We start from the raw sequence: 10949 nt of genomic DNA, 5'->3' as shown, positions 1-10949 counted from the left end.
GGAACTGCATGGAGCTGTGTATATCTTTGGTATTGTTGTCCAAGTCTACGATGTAAATTGAATGACCCTTTGATTATTGATCAATGCATATATCTTTGTTATCCTGTGGTAACCCACGGACATTCACCTATCTCTACTATCTAAAAAGAATCTAACACTCCATCTCCCGTCTTACATCTTATGTTTCTTCCACCCTATCTCGCCTGTCCTTTTCTCCTGTGCCTACTAGTACCCGTTTAGCACAAAGAAAACCGGCTTAGAAAAGAAATCAACCTTTGGAACCCTAGTATTAGCAGACACGTTAGCCCTACCCCGCCATCGACTCCTTCTCGGACGACGCTTGGTCTCTTGCATGGACGCTGCTCTCCGTTCTTGGCTGCCACCTCGCTGTCGTGCTTGCCACCTACAGTTGTTGTTCCACGGTGGTCGTTTTTTACCCTGCCTGCCCCGCTCGCTGCCGCCACAGGTCACACTGCCCGACCGCCAAGATCATAACCCCTTTCACGCAAGAAAGCCACTGCCACACATGATTCCATGGAGACTCACTGGAGATGGGGGACGAGGCAGAGGTCCGATTTGGACCAGGAAGCGCTGCCCCGATGCCATCGGAGGTCTGATCCGGGTGAGGAACTACTGCGTGGCACCAGAGGCCGGGTTTGGAGCTAGCAGCGCCACCACCATTCCTAACTTGCGTCATTCCAAGAGATTTGATCGTCTTTCTGTTATATGTGACCACCCTGACCGGATCCTCTCTTATGTGCTCAGACCTCAGACCCACAACAAGTGCTCTAGAATCACCGGTACTCTTCTAGCATTCTTCTAAATGAAACAAGCAAACCATCATGTTGAACTTCTAGAAATTTTATATTAGTGGTATTGATGACCAACTGATCACTATGTGCAATAATCCAGATGTTGCATGATTTTCTATTAATTCACATCTTTCGTTGCGACAACCTCATAATTTTTCGTCCTTCACTTGTATTGCATTGTGTACTTTCTTGGTTATGCACTGCTACTAACATGGAGTAAGTACATTGAATCTACACGCTTGGGGATCCTTATTATTATTTTGATAAAGGGTGGACTTTATTGATTCAAAATGGAGCATCAAGTGGATACAAACACAACGAGTATACACCCGAGCTATGCATAGTTAGAATGCACACAGCCAACACAACACACACAAACACGATGGCAAATAGCAAAATCGTATAAGACCAAAGCAATGCCTAAGCGAGGAAAAAGAAAATACCCCAATGCAACTAAATCCTCAATCGACAAACTATAGCTATGACCATCCGCACCAGCCATCGCATGACATCACAAGGACAAGAAGGTTCTTTAACGACAATGCCTTCAGGAAGGGGGCGACATTCAAGCGCCGTCATCACCGGATCCAACCACCAAAGGTCAGTTTCTAGATTTTCACCCTAAAGAACCATACGAGCATATCCGAACAATGCATTCAACAAGGTAACTACGCAAAAAACGTCGCCATTGCCAGGTATAACCAACTTGGCAGACCTAGATTTTCACCGCAGAGCTCGCCGAAGTCAATCATGTGTTGTCGCCGCCACTTTTCCACGATCCCAGCAACTACATGCGAGGGGCTAGAGAACTGTCTGTCGCCGCTGCACAACCATACCTCTTCGTCAAGCCGTCGTCCATATATTGCATCTCACCTTCAAAGGAAACCACCGAATCTGGAGAGAGGAAACCTCACAAAGATCTTTCAATGGCCACCACAAGGGTGTCGATGTAGTCCAAAGTGGTCACCCGTTGCCACCATAGCAGCCGGAGATGGCAAAGCCGGATCTGACAAATGAACCAGTCCAGGCCACCATCCACGCAGACGCGGCCACCGCAACACAACCATGGAGCCTCCAAACTCCACCACAGTGGTGTACCGCCGGTGGCGCCAGAAGTGCCGCCCCGGTCCGTGCCCACAGTGGGGGTCCTTATTATGCATTCCAGTTTCTTTGTCTTGCATCTGTCCCTTTTACCCTTAGTTATTTTTTCTGTGAATGTCCAGTTGCAGTATTCATTTTGGGGATTGTACTATTATATACTTCAAACGAACTAGCAGACTGTTTCTAGGAATCAATATTTAAGACGGTTCGTCTAAGCTGGCAGCAATGCTACTCCATATTGCTTAGATAGAGCAGCAACTTGATCATATTATTTTTAAATTCGAGCACTGTGGTTCATACATTGCACCTTTGACCTCCCTAATGGTCTGCAGGTAATTTAACACAAAATGGCACACTGTCAAGTTCGGTCTTAAGACAAATAAATGGGTGACTTCTATTCATGTAGTTATACAACCAAGTTTAGCAAAAGATGTGAACAATGATTGATCGATTTTATACTAGCATGATTGTTCGATTATTCAACCCAAAATGCATTATACACCTGCCATTGACATTCGGAACATTGGGTGCATTTTTCTAGGTGTTGATAGGAAAAACCTTTTGTTTCCTCGTGAAATATTGTCCATTTGTTAGACTTCGCGACTATTCTAAGTGCACCTTTAATGGATACAATTTCTCGGGAGGGGGAGAATATATATTGTTTTTATCTGGTAAATGTGTTAAGTGGGCCCAAACTTTTACCTTATTATTTTTGTTCTTTCCCAAATCCAAAATGAGAAAGCAAAATGTACTTGAGCAGTATGAGAAAGAAAGACCGGGTCCCCTTTTCTCAGAAGTTCCCAAATGCAGATCATTTGGGAAAAACTTGGGGAAGCTGTTTAGCCTTTGATCCGAAGGACTGACCAACTGCTTAAGGGGTAGTCTTTTTGGTGCTATTTCATTGTTCTGATTTCTTGGTTTCTTCACTGCTTGCAGTGTTAGTTTGTTATACTTGTATGTAGTAATGTGATATTTCTTTTAATATTTATATTTTGTAACACATTGACCGATCTATACTTTAAAGTCCTTTACAAGCCTGGGAAAACATCCTGTGAGCCAATCACAAAAGGGGAGTATAATCCTGATTTGGTTGGAGCGCAATGATAGGGTCGTAAGAACAAGCATGCATCAAAGGTGGTGGCCTTTGGATGAATATCTACTTCTCTATGTTTATACTACCTCCTTTTCGGTTTAGAAGGCCAACGTGTATCTCTAGGTCGATGAGTTAACCAATGTAATGGGAGTTTGATATCACAAAAAAAAGTATCACTAGAAACTTCAATACTAGTTTGTAATGGTATAATTTTTGAGATAACAAATAGTATTATATTGGTCAAATTAGAACTGTAGGGATACACATATGCCCTTTAAACTGAAAATGATGGAGTACTACGTAAGGTTCCGTCTTAAGTCTAGTTTCAACCGCCCTCTCTGCACCTCGTTCTACACCAAAAACAGTATAGTTTCGTTGTTATGCCATCTTTTAATAGTTTAACGCCATTGCAACGCACGAGCAATTTCATAGTTCCACAAATAAGAATTATACTACTAAAAAGAATGTAACATTCCCTCTTACATCAATTTATCTCTCCATCACCTCTTGGTCCATCCTCTCACCCTTCACCTATTTTTCTTGGCTTTCGATCCAATTCTGGTTTTCACAAACCAATCTTTGGTAACCCAATAAACCAAATCAATCTATAGTTTAGCGACAGATTCACGATCCGGAAACAAATTGTTTTTTATGGCAAAACCTTGTACCAATCAGATATATTTGGTAACCCAATGAAAACCAATAAATTCATGATGCGTAAAAAAATAAATAGCAATTAATCTCTTATCTTTGGTAACCAATAAATCACATCAATCACGGCGACATAACTATTTTGTCCTTTTATGCAATGGCAGAAAATCTATGCTTTATAGCCGAAACATATTTTTTTCTTTTGTCTATTTGTTTTGCATCAAGATTTCTTTTGTATGGCCCTCTTATTTCCTTAGAAATAGTTGGCCGTTGTTGGTCCACTACCGACGCCGAGTGCTTTTCGGCGACGGCGACGCTCACTCGATTCCGTTCCTTGCCGCTGCAATCCGACGAGATACTTTTATGCTGATGCACCGCTTTCTACAAAGCTAGCACACAACGGTGGTTGATCGGAACCTCCAGTACATGTATACTACTTGCCCAATGGCTGAAGCTAGTGTAGATAATCGATCAGGTTGATCGATTCTAGCTAGCCGCTCCCGTACGCGTAAGGCTCGAAACGATGGATCGCCACGGGCACGATATAAGTACCTGATGAATTATTTGTTGCTTCACCAGATTGATCGATTACAAACCCAAGACCAATGCTACTCAGTTTGCAACTCCTAATCCTACAAGACCACGTACACGTGCCGTGTACATACACGTGTTTAAGTCTAACAACCGGTGTGACAACGCAACGGTACATACCAAATCTCCCTAATAATAAAGCACGGATTGGGTTACCGGGTTCACCGTCGCGGCGTTTTGCAAAATAGTCCTTATGCGTTTTAGATATTGACCCCGCAGTCCCTGCTTAAGTCGAACTGGAATACGCTTCGTTAAAAAAAAAACTGGATAATTCCGCCTGCGATTCGTCCTGTTTATCACTTTCGGTCCTCGGCCACCAGGCACCACCTCTATCGCTTCGAAGTTCGAACCCCGCACCAGGCTGGCGCCGCCGATGACCTTCTCCGGCGAGATGTGGGCAGAGCTGCGCCTGGCGGACGCGCGCGATGTGCCCCACATCCACAGCCTTATCCACCAGATGGCGGAGTTCGAGCTCCTCACCGACCTTTCGCTGGCACCCACGAGGTCCTCGCCTCCACGCTCTTCCCCACAGCCCGCCCCCTTCACCTCCTTCACCGCCCTCATCCTCGACCTCTCCCTGTCCTCCGTCCCGGCCTCATCGGACACCGTCGGCTCCCGACGCCTCGACCTCTTCACGTCCCCGCTCGCCGAACCAGAGGCGGCCGCCTTTCCGTCCCCGCGCGGCGGCGGGCGCGTCACGGCCTGGTTCGTCATCTGCTTCCCCAACTACTCCACCTTTCTCGTCAAGCCCAGGTTGTACGTGGAGGACATCTTCGTGCGCGCGCCCTGGCGCCGTTGCGGGCTCGGCCGCATGATGTTTTCCGCCGTCGTCGACAGGGTCGCCGATATTGGGATGGGCTGCGTGGAGTGGTGCGTGCTCGACTGGAACCAGAACGCCATCGAGTTCTACGAGGGGATGGGCACCGAGGTGTTCCGTGTTCAAGCAGTGGCGCATTTGCCGGCTCACCAGCGCCGCGCTCGACAAGTACAAAGGCACCGGCAACCAGGAGAATGAGGACGCCGGCGGGAATGCCCAGTAGGTCAGTAGGAGAGGAGAGATATAGACTCCGGCGACGGGTAATAATAAAGGTAGTAGTAGATTTTGCCTCCACTTGGTGATGTATTACTCCGTGCAACTACAGATTTAGTGCATTGATATGTTTTTCATGGAGATGCATTATGGACCTGTTCTTGCCTTCCTTGGATTATGCATTGAATTGAATCTGAAACTGGAATATTCCCTGTTACTAGCATATTCTGCGTAGAAATACATAGGAGCTGCAAGCTGTGCATTGTTAGTGCGACTGCAACGATAAGCAACACACTCCCACGTCCAAATTCTGAAGGGGTTCATCAGAGAATTACATTGGTGAAAAATCTCGCACCCGTGAAAACATCTAAAACAGAAAAATCAGAGAACCCCTCGTGAGAAGTATGTGGGTTGACACCGTGTTGGCCTGTTGGATCTTAACTTTTGCAAGTGAAGATGTGTTGTTTCCGTATTATGATCTCAACATAGGGAAGTAGGGATTTCACTGAAACAAGGCCCCCAAGGCTTAGCTTGTGTGCACCTATATGATAACTTCTTATGACAACTAGAATTCATCGGTAGAAGTTGTTTGATTGGTAAATTATTTTTCAGGTTCCCAAACACACGCTTATTTATTTTGTATTCGCTGTAACACATGGCCTTTCTTGCTTTTACAAAATGTCGAAGCCCTAGAAAAGGACTAAACTTTGTAAGCCCGTTGCAACGCACGGGCCCATGTGCTAGTATTATATATCTGTATATATATTGTTTTCCTCCGGGTAGCAAAACCTAGCCGCCACCATCAAAAGAGCCGCTCTTCCGGTGCCGACTTCCGGCGGCTCTCCTTTGCCAGCAACCTTTTGGTCATCGATGGTGAGGGGGGGATCCTGCGCGTGTGGATCGTTTTAGCTTTAGATTTTAGGGCTCAAGAAGCTTTGGGTTTTGGGTCATTCAACGTCTTGGCTTCGGCGGTGACTACGGCGTTGCTGAGTAAAGAAGCTCTGAATTCTTCTCCGGCGAGGCGATCGTTCCTATGGTTGGTGATGGATTTGAGAACCAGTCTATTCAAGCGGGGATGTCGTGGCGGTGGCGGCGGCGGCGTCCTTGTGGTGGACATGTGTCCTCGGGCTCCGCCATTGCGACTAATATCACTAACTAATATTGTATCACTTAAAATGAGAACTTAAAATGATTAAAAAGGTTTAATGCGAACTTAAAATGTGTTATTATCACTTTGTAAATAAAAGATTAACTAATATCGCTAACTAATTAAACCGGTCCAACTCAGCATAATTAATTAATTAATTAGTATGAAAACAAAAGTTAGAAGGAAGTTTCCCTCCATGGGCATTTGAATTCAAAATCTGTAGAAGTATGGGATAGGACTGGGTGCAGAGGATAGAAATTGATGGGGCTAGGTACACGGAGTATAGAGAAATGGCTTGGACTTAATGCATTTTTGGAAATGCATCGGCAGATTTGGTCAGAATTTGTCTCACAGATCATGGAGTAAATGCATGGCAAATGGCAATGATAGCTTATATACCTTGGCAGTACAATCTTGAGAGCCAGTAATCAAATGCTGCCGACCATCACGTGTGAAGAACTCCAGGCAGTTCACTTTGTCTGAATGGCCACGAAGAGTATGCTCAGATGTGGAAGAATCAAGTCGCCAAAGCTGAACAACAAGCATAGCACAGGAATTGTAGTTAACGTCTAGAAGCAAATTAAGCCTATCTCCATACACCATAAATGTTGTGTTAGAGGTAAAAAAAAACAGAAACCCCAACCTTTATTGTGTGATCACTTGAAGCACTAGCAAAAGTGTTGTCTTTCAGGCTAAATGCTACTTGACGTATGGTATCAATGTGTTCCCTCTCAAAAGTTTGTATGCATTTCCAGTCTTTGTCCCAGTCCCAAAGTTTCATTTCTCCAATAGTCGAGAGCACATACGGCTGGTTTGGATGGACGACCAGCCCTCTGGCCGAGTAAAGAACATTGTCTCTAATCCCAGATGAGTGTACTGTAAACATAAGAAAATAGCTCATTAGTAATGGACGTAATGGTGGGGTAGAATGGACTAATGGTGTAACGGTGTAGAACTGCAAACGAAATATAAGACTACATTCATTATGGGGGGAATTATATATATGCCACTGGAATTTTGGGACTTCAGAAGAATGTTGCTACAAAATCCGGCCTTCAAAAACTACCACTGTGCAAATTTCGTGTACTATGAAATATACCATCATTGGTCTTTCCCCTTCATTTCCTCTCAATATGAGCCCACATTTCATAACGTATTTTTTCTCTCAAACACTCAGGAAACCTGCGCATCATTATACTAAGAAAAAGAGGAAAAGGAATCTCTAAAGATTCATACAAACCCATTAAACTGTTAGAGATAATCTTGTCTAGCAGTAGATTAGTTAGTTTCTAGTCCGGCTAGGAGGTGTCTTGGCTATAGACTAGTACGTGTCGTGGTAGGTTTCTTGTAGGTATAGGATTAGGTTTGTTACGATCAAGGTGTTGCCGGTGATTAAGAGTCCCGTTAGTACTAGCAAAGTCATGTACGAGTCGGTTTGAAGAGCAGGTACGTGTAGGTTTAGGAAGTCAATGGGTTGGCTGGTCGTGCATATTTATGTGCACGAGGGGCTGCAGTTTTATATTGAAATAAAGAGAAGAGAGGCAAGACAGATGCCATTGGCAGTTTTCATGTGTGCGTGTTTGTCTAGTTTGATGTGATCGATCCCGTGGGAGAGTTCCGACAATTGGTATTAGAGCAAGGTTCAAGGATTTGAAGCCGTGCTTGCCCCGGGGTAGCGACCCTACTAGTGCCTCGGGGCAGGCGATATAGTTGCTGGGTAGTGCAACCACAAGGAGGAGTGGGCGATATAGTCGCTGGGTGGTGCAGCGACGAGGAGGATCATCAGATCGTTGTTCAATGGAGCGACAAGGAGGAAGACAGCAGGACGTCGTCGGCAAGGTGGTGAAAGATGATTGTCATTGATGGGAGCTATAGTGCCGAGGTGCGGTGCTGGAAGATCTCGTCAAGATCGTCGTCCGGGGGAATTGGATGAGTCACGGAGTCATGCGAGTTTGCATGATCAAGTCTGTGAGTCGTCGTGTCCAAGTGCTCGTCATGGTGATGATTCGTTGGAGGGGGTGCGGTGTGCACGGTGTTCCGTGAGTCATGTCCATGTCCTCGTGGAGCGTCCTGGTTGCGGCCAGTGTGGATTCAGTGTGATGCCGAAGGCGGACGGTGGTAGGCGAAGTCATCGTAAAGCGAGGAGGTGTGCGACCGGTAGAAGGTGATCTACTGCAAACAAGTACAAGGAGTATGGTGCGAACTGAGTGCAAGGCAACGACCAAGCAATGGCGGTGGTACATCATGGCAGCAAAGGAGAGGCGCTGCATGTTTCTAGGTGGGTCATACTTAGTGTATAGATATGGCAGTTGAAGATCAAGCTTGACGTGTAGTGGGACAGTGATCAGTTAAGTTGTACGACGTGAAGATTGACGGTGCGTCCACTCTTGCACGTTGCATGCGTAGATGCGGCCGTGTGGGCTAGTAATCCGCATAATGCGTCGGAGTTTAAATCGATAAGTCGTGCATTTTCAATGAGTCAAGACCAGAGGGAGCAAAAAAAAATCACATGTCAGGATTAGTGGGAGGATGTTAGAGATAATCTTGTCTAGCAGTAGATTAGTTAGTTTCTATTCTGGCTAGGAGGTGTGTTTGCTATAGACTAGTACGTGTCCTGGTATGTTTCTTGTAGGTATAGGATTAGGTTTGTTACGACCAAGGTTGCCGGTGATAAGGGTTGTCCCAATGCTCCACCTTATACAGGTGCTAAGGCTGTCATGTAGGCAAAAAAGATGATATGACAAGGTAATTAAGAGGAGAGAAATAGGTATGGTAACCCCAGGAAGAAACAGTGCCAAGCGCGGGAACCTAGGGACAACACTTAAATGAAAGAAGCTGCATAATTTTAGTTGCTAAATCATTAAATGAAGGATGTTTAGCTACAACAAGTTAAGCACCTTTGCATTAGGGACCTTAGTTGCTTAATTTTTTAATGTGCTTAGCACCTCTTCTTAGCACCTGTGCATTGGAGGAGGTCTAAAGATTTCCATTAGTACTAGCAAAGTCATGTACGTGTAGGTTTAGGAAGTCTATGGGTTGGCTGCTCGTGCATATTTGAGACTGGCTTTCCTACACCCTAGCTCGGTGCACCCACGGTGCACCGTGGATGCACCCACACGCAAGAAAATATAGCAAAACATTTCAAAAAATTCTGAAACTTTGTGGAAATCTGCACGAGGGGCTGCAGTTTTATATATTGAAATAAAGAGAAGAGAGGTAAGACACGTGCCTTTGGCTATCAGTTTTCATGCATGCGTATTGGTCTAGTTTGATGTGGTGATCCCGTGAGAGAGTTCCAACATAAATCATAGTTCTAGTACAAAGGATCACCGACCCATAAAGAATCCTATGGTCAATTCCCCAGAGCCCTTTGGCCCCAGCCATACGCCATAGATACTCCAGGTCCCTTTTTTCTGCGGGGTCAGATTAAGGAGGAGCCCCCCGCCCCCTAAAACACAGCCATCCCGATGCTTCCATGTCCACCAAGCTACCAACCGAAGTGTCAAAGCACTTTCGATGTTGTCTATCAACGTGCTGCCTATCTTGGTACCACCAAGCTTTGATATCATGAGATGCTGTTGTAGCCCAATCAAGGACAATACAGAGAACCAAATAACTCCGCCTGCGAACACACATGTTGTGTTGATCGGGTGCATATTGTTTTGCAGAACCCAATTAGTGCGGCTGTATCAGCTTGATATAACGACAGGATAAAATGCCAATTATACCGAGAAAAAGATGCTGTGAACATATGTTGTATGGTTTCCTCCTGTTGATCAGACATGGGGCCTTTCTTTGGATGATCAAGACCCCTTGGAGCCAAACGATCCACAGTACAATAACAATTTCGAGACACCAACCAAAAGAAAAATCTGCAGCGAGGTAGAGCCTAAATTTTCCAAATTTCTTTCCACGGCTCAAAACCAATAGCCAATAAGAAGGGATGGCTGATTTGGTCGTGAACACGTCCGAGGAAGACGGCGCCCAAATATGCTAAATTTCCACTCCACAAGAGAGATTAACGTGAGATAAGATCTCCCATAGCTGACGGTATTCCACCACCGCCTCCATTGATAGACCACTTCTGATGCCATTGATCAAATTACCATCAGCCAATGCATCTTGCATTATTCTTCGATTGACCACTATCTTCCTGCTTCACTGATCAAATTGCCTCTACCCATCTCCTTACTTTTACATGGGCTTTTCATGCGTCTCTTTGTCCTTGTCACTCCCAACAGGATGCAGCAGCCATATAGCGGCTCATGATGAGATGGGGCCACCAGTAATAGAAGAAAACAGAAACGCGGTGACACTGTAGCTAGGTGAGGCGGTGGCACAAGGGGGTTGCAATGCAGTGCAGCGGCACAATGGGAGGTGAGTAAGGCCTTGTACAATTCAAGGTGCTTGCAGAAATAAACCAGGCTTTTGTTAAGCACCGGTGCTTATTTGTACATGGCAGACGCTTACTTAGGCGTCTCTCCTATAAAAAATAGGCACTGATGCTTCAGAAAACCCGGTTTA

The 10949-nt window shown here is 45.3% G+C and overlaps 1 protein-coding gene across 2 annotated transcripts in view; it reads right to left on the bottom strand.

The window, feature by feature from the left end:
* The window catches only part of LOC119288188, a 95122-nt gene that overhangs the window by 25902 nt on the left and 58271 nt on the right, over positions 1–10949 (bottom strand). For both annotated transcript variants that reach the window (XM_037567813.1, XM_037567814.1), the window contains exons 21-22: positions 7069–7301; positions 6825–6956 (exon numbers count right to left, since the gene is read on the bottom strand). In XM_037567813.1, coding sequence (XP_037423710.1) covers positions 6825–6956; positions 7069–7301 — 365 coding nt within the window. The remainder of the gene's footprint in view (positions 1–6824; positions 6957–7068; positions 7302–10949) is intronic.

Source organism: Triticum dicoccoides, chromosome 4A, assembly GCF_002162155.2.
Source record: "Triticum dicoccoides isolate Atlit2015 ecotype Zavitan chromosome 4A, WEW_v2.0, whole genome shotgun sequence".
NCBI classification, from domain to species: Eukaryota; Viridiplantae; Streptophyta; class Magnoliopsida; order Poales; family Poaceae; genus Triticum; species Triticum dicoccoides.
This window is presented reverse-complemented; position numbering and strand designations above follow the sequence as displayed.